The 19,109-nt window shown below is 40.5% G+C and overlaps 1 protein-coding gene across 1 annotated transcript in view; it reads right to left on the bottom strand.

Annotated features, from left to right (window-relative positions):
• LOC124064464 (CUB and sushi domain-containing protein 1-like) overlaps window positions 1-19,109 on the bottom strand; it is a 358,243-nt gene that overhangs the window by 52,498 nt on the left and 286,636 nt on the right. Inside the window, exons 40-46 of the mRNA XM_046398956.1 lie at window positions 18,203-18,307; window positions 11,097-11,215; window positions 10,632-10,701; window positions 8,273-8,389; window positions 7,435-7,644; window positions 4,728-4,916; window positions 3,998-4,175 (exon numbers count right to left, since the gene is read on the bottom strand). Coding sequence (XP_046254912.1) covers window positions 3,998-4,175; window positions 4,728-4,916; window positions 7,435-7,644; window positions 8,273-8,389; window positions 10,632-10,701; window positions 11,097-11,215; window positions 18,203-18,307 — 988 coding nt within the window. The remainder of the gene's footprint in view (window positions 1-3,997; window positions 4,176-4,727; window positions 4,917-7,434; window positions 7,645-8,272; window positions 8,390-10,631; window positions 10,702-11,096; window positions 11,216-18,202; window positions 18,308-19,109) is intronic.

Below are 19,109 nucleotides of genomic sequence, written 5' to 3'. Positions count from 1 at the left end.
TGAAAGGTTACATTTTCTAAAGTTTTTAAATGCGTAGTTTTAGGTTTTTAATGAACATGCCATCGGATTAAACAAGGGTGTTAAAATTTTAATACATCCAAGACTGCCTGGGATCTCTTGGCTCCTCAATAATTCAAGGTATTCTGAAGGTGTTGGAGCTTATTTGGAGAATTAAAATGTGTTATTTGGGTCATTTAAATCAAAACTGAGTTGGAATTTTGTGGCTCTATGTTTACTCTCAGAAAAAATACACGAACCCAACAGAAATATTTTTCTCAGTCCAAAAACATATACAATTGAAATTATTAAAACATGTATTTGGGGCGCTGTATTTATAATTTAAGATTATTTCTGAAAAGTGCCGAAATTATACAGCAGCACAGAGAAAACTTAACTCGAATTGGTTAGAGGTTTTTCCCTCGATGAAGCAGGAATGTGCTACTGTGAAAGCCATTTAATGAAGTATGTAGCTTCAAGCCACAAGATGCCAGCTTGCCAACAAAAAAAGCTGCTGGTGTGAATCTCAACACCTGCTGAAACTACATGATCAGGAGGAGTGAATGAGATATTCTCCCACGCATGTTAAGTGAGTTTTAAAATTCTAAATAAGTTTGATTCATTAAGATTCAGCCCAGTCTATTTATTTACTCTGTCTACAAGTGATGGACACAAGCAGTGTGTTTGAGATGAGAAGTTTGTGAAGAATATTTCAACAGAGTGAGAGGAGCTGACGTGACTCATCACCCAACATCTCACACTTTATCCCAACCCTGCACACTAAAACCTGCACACCATTTTTGCCATACCAGTTCCACAATGGACTGTGACTGTGGTTCCACCACAAAAACCTCTTAAAAGTAAACTGATGTCCTGAGGTCTAAACTGATGCTGGAGATTAAAAATATCCATGTGAAAGAGTTAGAAGAGACACTGATATAACAATATACTGTGATATGACAGTAAATATTTCTCTACTTCTTCTTCTTTGCTTACTAACATATTGTGATATATCTTAAATGTTATCTCTGTCCTTAGTGGTTGTCTTATAGTTGAGTGCTGTAACTTTCTGAGTTTGTATGACTGTACAGCAGTTTTCTCAGTGAAAATGAACAATACATTTCTCCATAACTTTTAATCATTTCTACATTGATTTGTTTCTTTCACAGAGACCAGCATTATTAGAGATTAAATATTTTATATATAAAAGCAGCAACAGTACACAAAATATGAAATGAGTATATGAAAAATAATATAAATGTATACAGCATTATAAACTACTGTTTTGCTCTGGTCCACAGCCCGCTGTTAGAAATTGTTCAGTAATATTAGGCAATGAGCCAAACACAACTGGTAGTAGACCACAGAGACAGTTTGGCTTCAGTCCCTGACATCTGGATGCAGCCTGCAGTCACATAAACCCCAGGGCAGAAACCAGCAGACACACATCATTGAAATATGGATTATACAGGACCTAGTACTGCACAAGGCACGTTTGATTGATGAGAAACCAGAACAGGCGAAGGAGGTGAAGGAGGAGGAAGGAGGAAATCAGCAAAACCAGTGACAGCAGCAGTACAATGAATGATCAGAAAAGTGTGAGTGCAGGCTCTTTGAATAGTAAAAATTCCCTCACTGACTTGTTTAAATGTGACTGGTGAGTGTAAGAATCAACTGCTGAGCAATGTTCAATGTTACTTCCTCTCTGTATTGCATAAAAAAAACAGTTTTATATGTATAGTAATGATGTGAAATACTGGCCACCAGCTTTTCATCAATAATAGGCTTTGGTTCACTTCTTCAAATCCAGTGTGACTCATTTTGGGATCAGACTCTTAAAGTTAACCATTACAAGTTGCATATTTAATTGAAATTATGCTCCCAATAAATTTCTTATTAACCTGGTAGCTCACACAAGGCATATTGTGTCTCCTTCCATTCTCTGCCCAATTGAATTCAGAAATTCAAAACAGTTGGTAAGAACAAATCCCGACAAAAGCAGTGGCCCCAATCTTAAACTCTTATGAGTACAAAGATAATGTCAGCCTGTTTTATTAACAGTTGACCACTGATGCACATAATTAAAAGCATTCCAAATACTAATTCCATCATTAAAAGGTTTCAGAAAGCCATTTCAGAAAACGTGTGTTTATAATCTAAATGTAGGCCATTAATTCACTGCAAACCCATTCAAACTTCCACACTGCTCCAACCGCACACATGAAAAGCACATTTGTGTCTGTCTGAGCAAGTCAAGAAGAACCCAGTAAGTCACCAAAATCCCTGACACCAAAAGACTCACCAAAAACCTTCACATCTCCATGTATATGCGGTAAACACAAAGCTCAGGTGAGAAGTAAACACTTCTGTGTCAAAAAGGTGGCCAGAGTCACTCAATGACCTTTGATCTGACTGACAGCAACTGGAAGGCAATTATGTTCCCCCTGTGCTCACATCAGTGTGTACAGCTGTTTGAAGGAAAATACAAACAATAGTTTACTGAAGAATGTTTATTGTTACTAATGTCAGTAAATTTATAATATTGAAATTACTCTTTACAGACACATTAGATAAATCTAATAAGCAAATCAAATATAAAGAGTGTACTGAAATGGATTTCGCTGCTCTTCTGTTTACATGGCCATAGTGCAGAAGCAGTAGACCTTTCGATCACCCACTCTAAATCCGTCTAAGGCCCTGGAAGGTACATGGTATCCCACTGGGTCTGAGAAAAGCACTCCGCTCTTCAGTGTCAGCCTCCAGTCACTTCCAAATATATTCATGTGTTTGAGAAATAGCTGGATTGAGCGGTGCAGCAGTCTGTCATGTGTACTAATGTCACATTACCTATGTCTTTTGGCACCCCAATATGATTTTATAATTTTGCTTCATATGAAATGTGCCAAAAACACATGAATCACCAAAATCAATTTGCAATTGTAAAATGGCTCGATGCTGCACCTCTCCATAGCTATATCCATGGCTCTGGTCGCTGGTGAGATTGAAAGTGAGTAGTCACCGACTGTGAATGTATTACTTTCCCACTGAGGGCATATCAGATGCTCACTCCCTGGAGCCTGACTCTTGAGTCTGAAAATGAAAGACTTACCACACCCAAACACCAAACCAACACCAGGTGATGACACCAGATGAACCTACTTGATATTAATTTTCTTTCTGATAAATTCATGTACCAATATCATTTTTAACAGCTAACATGACACTTCACATGGACCAAAACTATTACGTGAGAATTTTTTCTTGGACTGGTCAAAATCAACCAAGTCCCGTTGGATTTGTGAATCCAGCACCATCTCTCCCTTCATTAAATTTCCAACTCCCCACTGAATCTCATCATTACTGCCAGAGTTCCTGAGCCTTCTCTGGCTCTGCGTATGGCCGTGGTACTGACTTAGATTGAATTGGTCAGTGGTTCCATTGTAAATGCATTACTCTCACACCCCCTATATTACAGTCTTACCTCCACACTGAATCCCATTATTACGGCAGGAAAGTCAGTATATGCACCGCACAGAGTATGGATGCAAGTATATTTTCAGCGTCTGTGGAGCTGATACAGATTCATATGGCTTTGTATGTATCTCTTTGTATGATGAAGTCACAAACAATTGACAAATATTGATATTTTCCTTTGAGGCAAGACTGTATTTGTATAATGTAAAAGATTTTATGACTAAAAATTTCAAGCAATACAGAGGATAAGGTTACCACTTGTAAAATATACCCCAAAAAGTCTTTGAGAGAATGCGTATGTGTGTGAGACAGACTGCATGAGATGAATAAAAAACAGAAGTAAAAGTTGATCCAACTTCTCCATCTTCTTATTAGTGTGCAGAGAGCAGTCAGGCTATAAGTGCATTCACAACTCACCCGTCAATGATGGCATCAGTGCCAGGATAGAGGGCAACATTGAAAAGAAGTTTATGCTTTTGTGTGTATATATGTTTGTGTGTACATGTTAGAGTGCACCCTGACTTACCAGACAGCGATGTAATCGGTGACAGGCTCTGTCTGCAGTAAGGTAAAGTTGATATAAACTCCATGTCCATGGGGAACAGTGATGAGCCAGCTACAGTCTTGGGAATTGGGGTATTCATTGGGGTACTGAGGTGAATAGATGGTCCCATTTTCAGCTGTGACATTATAGCCGCAAGGAGCTGTAAAAAACAGAGTTACAAGATTATCTATTTGCAAATTTGTCACTTTCTTCTCAGATCACATCTGCAAGGATCAGGAGAAGAAAACAAGTATAACTGTTGAACTGCAGACAGTGAGGAATGCAATTATCATCATTATTTTAACAGCAGAAATAGAAGCAGCAGGAGTATTGGTGGTTGTAGTAAGAGCAAAGACTGCACTACTGATGCTTGAAGTAAATGATCCAAGTGACGCAGGAATATTTACTATCTATTTAACTGCTCACACTGCTGGTTGGTGATACCGATGAAAGATGAGATTAAATTGACTGAAATTCAATTAGGATAACAACATTTTGTAAATGTCTACATTTTAAATTACAATTGCTAATGAGGGATGGGGATGCTCTGTGGTAAACGTGATAATAACAAATGTGTATTAACATAAAAAACTAAATGTGTATTAACATAAAAAACTAAACATTAAAAGACCGATATGAAAGGGGTACCTTTGTTTCTTTTTTATAACATCAATCAACAATCAGTAAAATATTGTTGTAAAATTGTTCTTACCCTCACAGCGAGGAAACGGGTGGTTCCACTTGCGGTTATTCCCATGCAGGCATGTTAGAACTGGGTGTCCAATCAAAACGTAACCAGGGTAGCACTGAAAAGTTATTGATTGACCAGCGCTGTAGTCACTGTTGATGATGTCGCCGTTGGGAAAAGGAAAGGGGTCCTGGCAGTTTTGAAGTTGATAGGCTAAAGACAGAGATTAAGAAAAAAAATTGCCAGCGTGGAAATACTCCAATTTTGTTTCAGATTTGCTTAATTTACAGATAAAAACAATACAGGTGTATATTTCTAAGGTAAAACTCTCTGGAGCTTCAAAGTATTCTGTGAAAGCTTAAGAAAAAATATTGAATGAACCCAATGTTAACAATGGCAAATATTCACCTATGTTAACTGCCTTTCTATGTGAGTGAAGAGGTGAAAAAAACATTTTTTTTTATCTTAGCTTTGCATGGAGTTAAACATTAATGTTGACCACCAAAGTTGCAACCACAGCCAATTGCCAGCCAAGTGGTATAGATATGTGTCATTGATTTAGAAACAGTATTTTAACATGGAGCTTACAGCTCTTTGCAAAAGTCACTTTGCTACATGGGTGAATTACTGTCCTACAAAGGTCCAGTGTCTTTTGCCTCAAGAGGTGTTGGCTTGTAAGTACTGAGGCATCTATCTAGCCTACATGTAACTTCTTTGGAATGATACTGAAATACCCTAAATACTCTAGATATTTAACATTCATTTCAGAAAAAAATAAATATGAATCAATAAAATTTGCTTCTATCATTTCACAAAATAATCCATTTGTGGTCATAATCAAATGTGGTGATATGATATAACATGGTTGTCTGGAATGGTCTTTTGGTCTCTTGTATTGTGAAGCCATATTGGTCATATAAACTTTTAATATGCTGAAATTCCACAGAACATAAGGAAATAAATGCATGACCCATAGAGGCTACTGGTGCAGCAACATCGGTAGAGCCGATTGCCTACACAGCTATCTGGTGTGTCTTTATGGCATGCCAGCACTTGCTTGTGGAAATAACATATCACAGGTCTATTTAGGGCACATCTCACTCCGCATGAGTGTCATGGCATGCCAAACCGCCTCATTAGACATGTCGTTGACAGAGAGCTGAGGTGCTTTACTCTGGAAAACCAGCTGCCAGACAAAGGCGAGACACAAGACAGAACTCAGTATCAGGTCAATACAAATAGGCTGTGCAGCACTAGACAGCACCAGAGCAGGATGTAGGAGGAAACTGCACAGAACACAACGAAGAAGCAGGATATCTAGGAACACCTGTGTTGCTGCAGACTATGGGCCAGACAGTCTAAAATCCAGAGGGAAGATGCCACAAAGAATGCTTAAGAATGTCAGGACTGAGATATTGCAGAACTTCTAGATCCCCAAAGGTAAAAAAAAACAAAGACAAAACCAACTGGACATTGTGGAAATGAAGAAGAAAAAAAGCAACTGGTCACAGATGCAGAGGTCCCTTGTGAAAGCAGCATCAAGGGGAAGGAATAAGTACCAGGTCTAGGAAGGAACTAGAGAAACTAGAAACTAGAGATAGGCTAAGTAGTTTCATGTTTCATGTAGTTTCATATGTGCAAGTATCCCCAAAACCACAACCACAACTAAAAAGGTGCAATGACAGGCGGAATCAGAGCTCCCTTAAGATTTTGTTAGTAATGTTTGTATCAAAACTGCATTGTGGGGGTACTTTCCTACTGTATTCACTATGATTTTATTTTTTGTTTGTTTTTGTTTTTTGGGCACCAAGCACTTATCCCTGTGAGAGCCTGAGCTTGTAACACTGAGTGAGGCAGGAGTGAAAGCATGCACCCAAGCTACTTTAGAGCACTTCCAACTGTGTCCATTCAACACAGCTGAGGGTATCATCATGTCATCATCAACCTCAGTGTGTATGGCACCCTCCAGTCAAAGGTCTTAGCTGCCACTTGAAAAAAAGCATCTGGTGAAACAACGTCCACAGCATTCTCATTCCAACATTGGGAATGAGCAGTGACAAGGAATGCAGTGTTAGGGGACTTGGCCATTGCAAATTGCGAGGAAAAGGGAAAAGTAATTATGTGCATGTGAATGTGGGTTAGCCTGTGTGTAATTCTGCAAGCCTTGTTCTAGTTCTGCTGGCATATGCCCACAGTGTTTCTCTTGTGTCTTTGAAGTGAAACACTTAGGGCTACAAGTAAACCCTGCTGGACAAGATGCCAGTCTCTCACAGGGGCTTACTAACAATTCATCTCTTTTAATGATGAGAGGAAAGCCATAAGGTTTTTTTTTTAAGTCTTTAGCATGACTCATCCATGGATCAAAGCTCAAAACCTCATAGCAATACATTTTTTCATCCTACCCTTCATTTCTTGGAGTTGGGAAGGCTTTGTAATTTGACAACTAGGTTTGGATGTTAATTTATTCGGATCATTTGAAGTAACCATTTCTTAAAAAAAAAAAAAATAATAATTCAGGCAAGCATCTTGTGTTCCCTTCTCCAAATCTGGAGAAACTAAACACTAGACTTCAGCTTTAATACAGATTTGTTCCCTCAGCAACCCTGGACACACCTGCAGTGACACCTCAGGGTTTGTGCCTTTTTGTGTCTGCAGTCATCTCTGCCAAAAAAAAAGAGAAAAGAAAAGAAAAAAAAAATCTTAAGGTATGTAAAATCACATGTGAACTCACCTTGATAGTTCAGTTTGAACCCTGGCCTGTTCTCTGAGTGGTCACTGTAGAAGTGGATGATTGTCAGGTGAGTAGTGCTAAGCAAAGTTGGTGGTATCTGTGAGCCGGTAAACTGTCCAATCAGAGCAGAGCTGTGCTGTGGTCCAGCCCTGACTTCTAGGAAGTCATGGTTGTCTTCAGAGGAGAAGTTTTGGAACTGAATATGGGCTCCTAGCATATAAACACATATAATACTTACATTATCCAATGCATGATAACAATAATATATGAAAATTACATTAGATGGGATTTTTCTAGTCAGCATAAGATAAGATAAGATAATCCTTTAATAGTCCATATGCCATATAACTGAGAGACACTGTATGTACAGAGCCAAAGTGCAGTAACTTTAAAGAACTCCACGCTTTAACATCCATTTCTATTACCATATCTTCTGTTCATATCTTCTATCTGTTGCTTTTATATTTTTAATTTACTGTTGTTGTCTGAAACAATATCAGTGAAAGCTGTCTTGGATCAAATTTTTTTTCACATACAATTATCATTTGAATTATCATTTCTAAAAATAAAAATCATACCATGTCAAATAAAAACTAGTTATAATTACACACAGGAACATGTATGCCTGTGCTCTATTCAAATGATCAGTTATTGTGGTCACGAGAGCACAGACCATGTGTCTGCCTGCAGCTACACATGTGGTGAAGCTTTCAATAAACCATGTGTTACTGCTGGAGATTCCATGCTAAGAAGGTCTGTGTTTCCCAGTTACACTAACAGATGATACTCAAAATGACATGGTATTTTTAGGAACACTCTTCCATCCAATAATACTCACCATATCCAGTTGGCAGGGTGATTTGCCAGGTGCAGTCCAGGTTGCCTGGGTAGTTGCCAGGGAAACCTGGACTAAGGATGACACCACTCATCTCAGACAACACCCCGCCGCAACGAGCTGACGGCATAGGCAAAGAAAACACATTGTTAAAGCAGAGAACACAGTACAGCAATGTACAGTAGAGATCATCGCTTCATCCTTTTGCTTCAATAGAAAGAAGGTTACACCATAGAAAACAAGCCAAAAATATTATAGGACACCTGAGAGCTGCAACCAGGTGGAGTATAGGGGATCTGTAGAAGATAGAGCTTATTAGGTACACCTGTACAATCCACTGGCATAATTACAGCTAAGCCAGGACAGCTGCACCTGGGCCCAGAAGCTGTGAGGGGGCCATTCCATATAGATCTGAGAATAGTAGAGCTTAACCTATGATTTTTTTTCCCCATTCATTCTCAATGGAGGTTCTTATCACAATGGATGCACATTATTTTTGTTTCTGTCTTTCTGATAAAAGCAAGCAGACCTCCTTTTTCCCCAATTTCAATTTTCAAAGAATTTCAAAGATGACATATTTTAAAAATAATGGACTCGATATGAAGGGATGCTTCAAATATAAATATATTGCTTAATTTTTTGTGTTTTTTTCTATTAAAGATACAGGTAGTTAGGTTTAGATATAGTAATACATTGTTGCAAACATAGTACATTGGGGTCATTAAATAGACAAACACAAAACCGAGAGAAAACAGTGTCATTACTTTCTCTTGTTTGGTGTTAAATGAAGCAATACGAAACCAACTGAAGACTCAGCTTAGAACATGTGTTCTGAATTTCATTCATTTCAGTCATTTCAGTACTGTGGAACAAATGGTGACAGATACATTTTTAGATCATTTTTGGGCCTTTTGAGCATTGATCTGGTAGGACAGCTGTAGCTACAGATAGGAAAGGGGGAGACAGAGGGAGGAAGAGAGAGAGAAGGGGAGAAAACATGCAGTCAAGGGCCAGGGGTTGGAATTGAATCCGGTCTGCTGCTGAGGACTGAGCCTCAACAGATGGGATGCATGCTCAACAAAGTAAACAACCACAACAGACATATATTTTAAATTTTATGGCACTTTGTCATGGAGTTCTCCACTATTAACAGAATTAAATATAATTTGGTTGATGTTGTTGTTTCTGACTGAAATAGGCAATGCTGGATTTGACACATGAAAGTGGCTGTGGCAGGGCTGAGATTACTTCGTCCTCACATTTCAAGATTGACTTAAATTGGAACTGGCTTCCTAGACCTGCTACAAGTTTTCACCAAGGACGAAATTATTCAGGCCTTAACACAAACATCAATGTAATCAAGTTCTTTTACACAATATTGTAGAAGTTAGGAAGACTTGGCTCTCAGCACAAGTTACAAAATTCAGTTTGTACCTAGTAGGTATATTGATCCTATACTGTAGCTCACTGAACTTGTGTCATTCAAGAAGTTGCTTCCTTCCACAAGTCTGATTTAAAGGTGATACCATTAAATTTACCAGTCAAGTGCTAATGTTAGATGCAGCTGGTAGAACAGACTTTCTCCTGTGCTTTCAAATGCAGTACTCCCTTCAGCTTTTAGATACACTTTGCATTTGAACAGGTGTTTCCTCAGGTTAGATGAGTTGCCCTGGCCAGCGTTACGCTTTGAAGTACAGATACTGCAGGGAGCTTGTCTTTGTCAAGTTTTGAAAATTTTATCCGGAAGCTCGCTGTCTCATTTATGTCTGTGCTCTTGGTTAGTCTTTCAGTGAGGTGTACATTCGGGTACCCATGTGTGACAGTGATTTAATGGCAGTCAGTACTAGGTACTACCGAAATAGTTTGGCACCCTGAAAAGCACAGAGTTCGGTAACCAACCCTAGTCCTTACTAATTATTTACATTACTATATATTTATTTATGTGCTCAAGAATTAACATTCCTGCAGTATGTTACTGTGAAAGGATGCAGTCTCAAGTATTGAACTGGTAGATAACACACTGACATTTAATCAATGACTTTATATATATATATATATATATATATATATATATATTCAACAAACAGCAGCTTTCTAAAGAACTTTGAAGATCGTGTGACCATAAACCTGTAACATGGAGGTGAGCTACCATCTCTGCTCTCTACTACATCTGCTAAAATGCTTCTGTCACACTGCTGCGCAGGCTTAAAAGTTAAATGAAGACCCTCACACATACAGGAGATTTTATTTCCACATTGGATTGATAATTCATAACAGCAGACAGTGTGTGTGTGTGTGTGTGTGAGAGAGAGAGAGAGAGGGAGAGAGAGAGAGAGAGAGAGAGAGAGAGAGAGAGAGATACCTATGCAAAGGGGAGGTGGGTAGTTCCATCGACGCACGGTCCCTGGCATGCAGGAAATGTGAGAGTGGCCCTGAAAGTGACAGTATAGTGTGTGATATTCAAGAAAATGAGATATTGTAACATTGGTACATTTTCATTGTTAAGATAAGATAAGATAATATTTTATTAGTCCCATAACTGGGAAATTACAGATATAAAGGTGACGACAGAATGTTTCCCTTCAGAACCGGAACTTTCCTATGAAATTAATTAATTAGCATTTCTTTTTCTTATCAAATGAAAATAAAGAGAGGGAAGTTAAAAAAATTGAGAAAACTGTACAAGCTTAGCATTTTCTAAGACAGGGATTTTTACTTCATGACAAATGTGAAAATTTAATTTTATTTCATACTTGTATAATCAGTATCTAAACCTATGTATATATCAATACATTTGTTACATAGTTTGTATGGCGGTGTTCATTACCTGTAATGTGTATCCAGGTTCACAGGTGAATGCTACCACCTCGTTGACCATATATCGGTCCCCTGTTTTAATGCCATTGGCTGGAATCATTGGCTCTGGACAGGTGGTAAGACCCACAGCTACAAACACAAACAAACAAACAAACAAAAATAAAACAAAACAAAATAATTATGTCATTGCTATTATTCATCTTATCATCCAGTTTTCTTCATTGCTTAGCCTTCTAAACAGCTAAATCCACATTTCTTTCTTTATTTTTGTTCTGTTCTACTTGTCATGGTTGATTACAATCATTTTACACTAAAATGATAGCAAAACAATTTACTTTGGCTCATTCCTGCAGTATGTCAACACATCTGCCATATTGAAAAGACTGCCCTGTAAACAATTCCAAGTTTTTTAAGCATGCAAAAGTATGATGAAGTTAACATTTCTCATCAGTTTCAATGGATTATTTTTCTATTTAAAAACTGATAACCTAAGTAGAATACAAAAAACGTTTTGTGTCCACTTGCTTAGAATCTCCTGTTGGGCTATAATCACTGCTAGGCGTCAAGTGAGAAGTGAAAAAGATTATATTTAAATTGTGAATTGTAAAAATTGACATTTGTCAAGCACAGTTTTTGGTTATTTTCCTAGGTTAACAATTGTGGAGATATCCTTAACTCCCAATATAATTAACTCTATAAACTAATAAAACTGCCTGTAGGAGGAGTTAAAGGGGTCTGGTGCAGCGAGGGTGGCAGACAAAGGTGGAGACCTTGGCGGTCAGATCCTTGGTCATTGAAACTACCTTTCCGGACATGGAATGTCACCTCACTGGTGGGGAGGTTGAGCTTGTACGTGAGGTTGAGAAATACTGGCTAGATATTGTCAGGCTCACATCTATGCTCAGCTTGGGCTCTGGAACCAGCCTCCTTTAGAGGGGCTGGACTCTTTTTGGGCTTTTCTGGAGTTGCTCTGGGTGAGAGGGGGAGGGCAGGCATGAGTTTACTTATAGGTTCTCCGCCTGCATGTTGGAGTTAACCCTGATGAATGAAAGGGTTGTTTCCTTACACCCTTGAGTTGGGGAATGTGTTATCACTGTTGTTTGCACATATGCACCAAGCAACAGCTCAGGGTACCAACCCTTTTTGGAGTTTTGGGAAGGGTGCTGGAAGATGCCCCTACTGAGGTCTGCTGGAGGACTTCAATGCTCATCTGGGCACTGACAGTGTGACCTGGAGGGGTATGACTGAGAAGAATGGCCTGTCTGATGTGAACCCTGGTGATGTTCAGTTACTGGACTTCTGTGCTAGTCACAGTTTGTCCATAACGAACACCATGTTGGAACATGGGGGTGTCCATAAGTGCACTTGGCAGCAGGACACCTTAGGTCACAGGTTAATGACCGACTTTGTAGTTGTGTCAGCGAATCTGTAGTTGTATGTTCTGGACACTTGGGTGAAGAGAGAAGCAGAGTTGTCAACTGATCACCACCTGGTGGTGAGTTGGATAAGGTGGGGGGATACTGGATAGACCCAGCAGACCTAAATGAACAGTGAGGGTTTGCTGGGATGACTAGCGGATGACTCTGTTAGGATGGTCTTCAACTCCACCACCTAAGGCAGAGCTTGAACTGCATTCTTTGGGTGGTGGGGGACATGAAATCCGAATGGGCCATGTTTCACACTGCCATTGCTGAGGCACCTGTTCACAGCTCCCATCACTGGGGCAGAAGTTGGTGAGGTAGTTAAACAGCTCCACAGCAGCGGTGCTCCGAGGGTGGGAGAGCCCAGTCCTGAGTTGTAGGGTTGTCATGACTGACACGCCTCTGCAACATTGCGAGGGTGCTGGAGGGGGTCAACCAGTCTACATGTGTTATGTGGACTTGGAAAAGGCTTACAACGGTGTCCCTCTAAGCATCCTGTGAGGGTGAGGGGGGCGTAATCACGGATCAGGATAGTGTCTGCTGTGATGCAGATGCTGTACTGGTCTGTTGTGGTGAGAAGAGAGTTGAGCTGAAAGGCTCTATGTTCCAAACCTCACAAGCTGTGTGTAGTGAGTTTCCTCTGCAGGGTGGCTGGGTTCAGCCTTAGAGATAGGGTGAGAAGCTTGGACATTGAGGAGGGGCTCAGAGTACAGCCGCTGCTCCTCCTTATTGAGAGGAGCCAGTTGAGGTGTTTTGGGCATCTGGTCAGGATGCCTCCCAGGGCCCATGTTTTGGGCATGTCCATCTGGGAGGAGACCCCGGTTCTCACCCAGGACACAATGGAGGAACTATGTCTCTACATTGGCCTGGGAATGCCTCGATGTCCCCCAGATGAGCAGGAGGAAGTAACTGGGGAGAGGACAGTCTGGGTTTCCCTGCTGAAACTGAAACAACCCAGACCCACATAAGTGTTACAAAACAAGACGAGATTAGATGAGACGAGACGAAACAATCATTGCAAAATACAGCAGTTCACCTATTTTCCGTACTTTGAACTTGTTTGTGTTCCACAGGATGATAATGCCTCCAAGCACATTAAAGTTTATCAACACAGGGAAGAAAATTTAAATATTTAGATTAATTTGATGGAGAACTAAGGTAAAAGATTAACTGACAAATGCCCCTAATGTTTCCTTTTTTCTAATATACAAAAGCCCATTTGTGAATTGACGACTAGGACAATAAAAAGGTTTGTACATTGTCAGCAGTGACAGCAGCCTCTGAAATGTGCTTAAAAATATGTGAAGGTAACATAATGACTTTGATTGTGTATTTTCAACACAATAAAGGTTAAACACGTCCTTAATAAGTTTGACAGCAGCCAGCCCTTTATCAAACAGCATCAGTAGGGGTGTTTCTGTGTGTGTGTGTGTGTCTGTGTGTGTTTGGGTCTGCTTGTGTGTTTCCACAGGAGACTGCCCTAGAGCAGTTACCATGGCAACACAGGGGTGGAAGAGGGATAAAGAGTAAAAGCAGGGGAGAGAGAGAGGAGGCAATGTGTGTGTGTGTGTGTGTGTGTGTATTTGCTTCTGGTCTTATTGGTTCATTATCTACCTTCTTACCAGCAAAATGTTGATCCCACTGAGCTCTCTCCCTCTCTCGCTCTTTCTCTCACAAACACACATACACACCTACATATACATATACATATATAGGTAGCCAAGCCCCAGCGTATGACATTTGTCTGTGTGTGTTTGTGACCATTACATAGGCCCCTTCCTGCAGAAGGAGATGGAGGATAACTGAATTAGCTGCATAAGACTGCAACTTGGAGATACACATGCACACGCAGTGTATTATTAGGCAGAGCATCAGCAGGCTGTCAGGACAACTGATCAATGAAAGTATTCCATTTGGCTGACCATCTCTCTCTCTCTCTCTCTCTATCTCTCTCTCTCTCCATGCTAGCAAACTACTCCCTCTTTCCCCTGGTTATGACAGAGCAGTGAAGCTCTGTAAAATGCTGACGGCACTACAAACCACCCCACAAGGGCCACCGGACTACAACTAGACAGTGTCAGCATTTCAGTCTAACTGACTGGATTTACTATACTTCTGTTTCAGTTTACTTGAGGACAGGCAAGGGAGAGAGATTTCTCACTCTGCCCTTTAAAGGGAAAGTCCCTTTAGTCAGCTTAAAATGATGAGAACATCATCACCACAGTCATTCAGCAGTCCCAAGCAGATGATTTTGTCCAGGATACAGCAAAATGGACAAGGAGAACTTTAAACAGTCACTGCTAACAGTAGCTGTTGTTGGAGAGAAGACACTCCAATAAAAAGTCAGAACATCACTACTCCAAGTTTTCTGAGTTGATAGTAATTCATTGTGAATTTAAAGACCATAAAGTGAAAACCATTTGCAAGGTTTGTGTTTAAATGTGCTATAAGTCGTTTTTGGATAGTTCTAGCTGGATTTGTTAGTGTTTGTGAGGAGGATTAGAATGAACAATCATCTGAGGGAAAATAATTGTTCAGGTGTTTCTGTACTTATCACCTATAGACCAATCTTGGCAAAACTTTGTGTTAAATGAAAAAAGTTAAAAGCCAGCCTTGTATTAAGTCCTCCTGTAAGGAATCTCTGAGGCATACTTGGAGCAAATTCTGCTACAGATTAAAGTGTTGGCACTCATTTCAAGATAAGCAGAGCGACCATCTGAGTCCTGCAAGAGAGCTCTTACGGTGGTGTAATGTATGATACATTTTTTTGAAGGTGATCTTGGACAAACGTCAGTGCCCAGCATGCTATACTTACTTGGTTTGTGTGATAACAGCAAATAGCCTGCTTTCTGACTAGTATTATGAAACTGCATGTATTGCATTGGTTCTTCAAGACGATAACAGATTGTGACTTGTACAAAAAGGCACATACATAAACAGGGCACATGATGATTCCTTAAAATATATAGACAATATGAAATTATTTCTCTAGTTGTTTCTTCTAGCCTCTCTCCCTTTCACTCTCCTTACATAACTTATCTCCCTCTTTCTGTATGATTTTTTTTTTCTCTACCCTCCCCGGTACTGCTTTATAACTTCTTTCAGTATGAAAAGGTGAAGAAGCAGAGTTCATCATCATCAAGACTGAGCTACACAAACAAGACTAGCACAGGTGGAGAAGCATACGTACAAACACAAAATTAAACTGCTATATACGCATATACAATGTGCATGCACAAACATGGTGTATGGTGCCATTTCAGATACCGAATTCAACTTGGTGGTCAGAGGCTGGCAAAATGAAGAGAGAAATCTAATCACAGTGTGGGCAAATACAAAACAGAGGTCTCTATTAATACAGACTCTTTTTTAACTCTTTTTAGTGAACGGTGCAGGAGCAGCAGGGTGCCTGGAAGAGGGCTCCATTGGTGCTCATGGAACAATAGCAATAGCAATATTGCAACTTTTCTTTTTATCTCACACAGGCTGTGCCTTCTTATGGACTCTCTGAGTGCAATGGGTGGAGTCTAATAAATGACTGCTCTGTCGAAACTAACAACAGCGAACCATGTTGAACCTGGCAGGCTAAGGGTTAGCCACCACAGCACGAGTAGGGGGTCTCACCCGATCCAGATCAGGGAAAACTGATCTAGGGAGCACCGGCCTAACCATGCAGGGGTTGGTTAAATCCCTGCTGACTACCTTCGCTGGGTCATCTAAGGAGCACAAAGACATGTAGGTGTACCATGCCCAGACAAAAGAGGGTGGGCAAAAAGGGGAGGTCAGGTGCAGCAGGAAATAGTGCGAACTGTTTCATCAGGGGGTGCTGAAAGACAGGCCTGTTGCAAAACCCTTTGTAATATGAAGAGATGGCTGCTGCATCTTAATGGTGGAATGAGATGGCAACCTATACTGTAAACCTGCAGAAAGAGAGAACCAACCGGACTGATGGAATCCTAATACCCCTGCCCGGTAGCAGGCAACGATGGATGCCACCACTGCCACCTGGATGGTCTGTATAACAATAATGGACTGCCAGCCCGCTTCAGCCTGTTCCTCTCAGGAGCCAGTCCAGCTGGGGCTGCTCCATGGTGGGCAATTGCCCACCACCTCTGCCCCCTGAGACAGAGCCAAAAAATTGGGGAACTGTCCAGGGCTTGTCTGCCAATCAGTCATTTCAGCGATGACTGGTGGTCTACAATGACGAGAAAAATCAATAACTGCAGAAACAGAAAAATGTACAACAACTTCTTTGGCCATGGCACAAGTGCCCTGAAGGTGCAAAGAGAATCACAGCAGGCAGTGGGTGCTGTGCTTGTTGGCAAATACGTTCTCCTTTGCCTTCCTGAACTGTGCCTAAATCTCCACTGCCACTGTGGAGTGGAGCTTCCATTTGTGTGGTAGGCAGCACTTGATACTCCATACAGAGTGGTTGCTGTTGGGCACCACTCTCTGCGTAGCCTTGGCTGAAACACTCAAAGCAGTAGGAGTGAGCATCTGTCTCAGCAATAAGGCCAGGGCATGATGCAGACAAGTTTCTGAAATGGTTACTCTCATCAATGGAGACAGTGATATCAATGGGGGAACTCTGCGCGGTCTCATGCAGGTACCAGGTAGGTCATCCTTATCTCAGCAGGGAAAGCATTATCCACAGAGTCCAGTAGAGGGTGGAGCCTGTGTGAGATAAAATTCGAAGCACCCATGAAGATCTCTCATAAAAACCTGCGCCAACACAGTTCAACCCAAAATCCTTCCACCATCATAGAGAAGTAAAGCCAGAAAAGTCCCAAAATACAACCATCTGCTCTGCTTTCAACTCTGTTCTATCTGTTGCACACCTGAGCAAAATAAATGCAAAAGTGGCTTGGCCTATACCAAGTACCATTTTTATCTGAGGATTATTTATGATACTGTACAAAAGGAGACCCAGTGCAAATCATGTTTGTATCTGACACTTCTGGTAATAAAAGCTACCCTAAAAAGATCAGAGTGACCACAGTCCCCTGACTACTGTCCCCAAAAGTGACCATTCTTCCAGGTTTTCATTCCTAATGACGGCATATTGATATATAGAGCTAATAAAAAAAACCATACAGACCACTGAGCCATAAATGTGTGTACTCAGCTACATGCACGCAAAAATATATGTGCAAGCGCACAATACTACCCTCACACACAATCACAAAAGGGGACATGTTCATTGATCTAGAAGTGATTCTAAGCTAAAACAACTACAAAGGACTGAAAAGCACAACCATGCCCTGACAGGTGTGCACGTATGATGTTAATATCCATGTCTATACCTCTCTATTTGTCTGTGTACACATTTGTGGGTGTATATGCCTTTTTTGGACTTTTGTGTGTGTCTAACTCAAGCATAAGCACTTGTACATGTGTATATATGTGTCTTTGTGTGTTGTGTGTTTTTGTTTATATCCTTGTGCACTCTCAGCATGTGTGTATACTCTCAGGCAATACTAGTTCAGGTCACTGACTCTTGTTATGTGATGTTGAAGTTTTGGCTCCAGTGATGTGTGTGTGTGTGTGTGTGCATTTTTGGTTTCTGATGAGAAAGCACCCAATATTTATATATTTATTCTTCATTCATTCATTTATTCGTTTGTTCTCGCTCTCTCTCACTTGCTCTCTCTGTCTTTCTTTCTGTCTGTCTGTCTCTCCGTGTTTGTTAACTCACTCTTGTATTCTAGGTGAAAGCCTGCTGCCACCACACTGATGTCACTCTGAAAGTGCAGAAGGAGTTGATTGGATGTTGAGTTGAGGAGGGCCGGAGCAGTGGTCCCTGTAAAAGATATACGAGATAAATATAACAGAACCAGGTTATAAACCAGATTATAAAAATGCAAGTGAATTTCCATGAAAAATAGCATTAAAGATTATATAACACAATGCTGGACATGCAGGAATACATTCACATTAAAAATGCATGAGGAGGCCTTTTCAGAAAACAAGACTTTAACCATAAGTCTTCTTTAAATCCTGAGACCGGGTGGGACATTTTGTGTAGAGAAGGTGAACGACCTCATGCCCTCCATAGACAGCTAGCATATTAGTCTCCTTATGTGAGGCAACCTTCATCTGCCCCAGTGAAGCTGCTCAGTGGCCAACACCAGATCACTGTGGTTATAGTGGGCAGCTCCCCAGTGTGCCTACTTGAGAAGGGCACAGTCATTTGTGCGTGTGTGCAAATTCGTGCGTGTTGCCCTGTGGGCGGCATGTTTTATGTGTGATAGGTGTGTGACAGGTATGTGCTTGGGGCAGGTCACAGGGGAAACTCCGCTGGGAAATTGTAAAAGGTTAGATCACTCTTTATCCCACCTTGCTTTTTCTCTCTTCCTCTTTTTTCCATCCTTCACTCAACCTTGTGATGAAACTCTTCCCCTCCCTCCCCACCATCCTCCTTTATCCTCTACCCTCTGTCTTACAAAGCATTTATTTTCTATTTAAGATATATTTCATATATATATATATTTCTTGGTGTTACAGCTCATCCATAATAGATCTCCAGTGTATGCTGTATGTGTGCATATCTATAGTTTAAAACATGTCATATCCAATTCATCATAAATCCTGTGTGTGAGTGT

Source organism: Scatophagus argus, chromosome 1 (genome assembly GCF_020382885.2).
Source record: "Scatophagus argus isolate fScaArg1 chromosome 1, fScaArg1.pri, whole genome shotgun sequence".
Lineage (NCBI taxonomy): Eukaryota > Metazoa > Chordata > Actinopteri > Scatophagidae > Scatophagus > Scatophagus argus.
The sequence above is the reverse complement of the archived record's forward strand: the minus strand, read 5'-3'. Positions and strand labels throughout refer to the sequence as shown.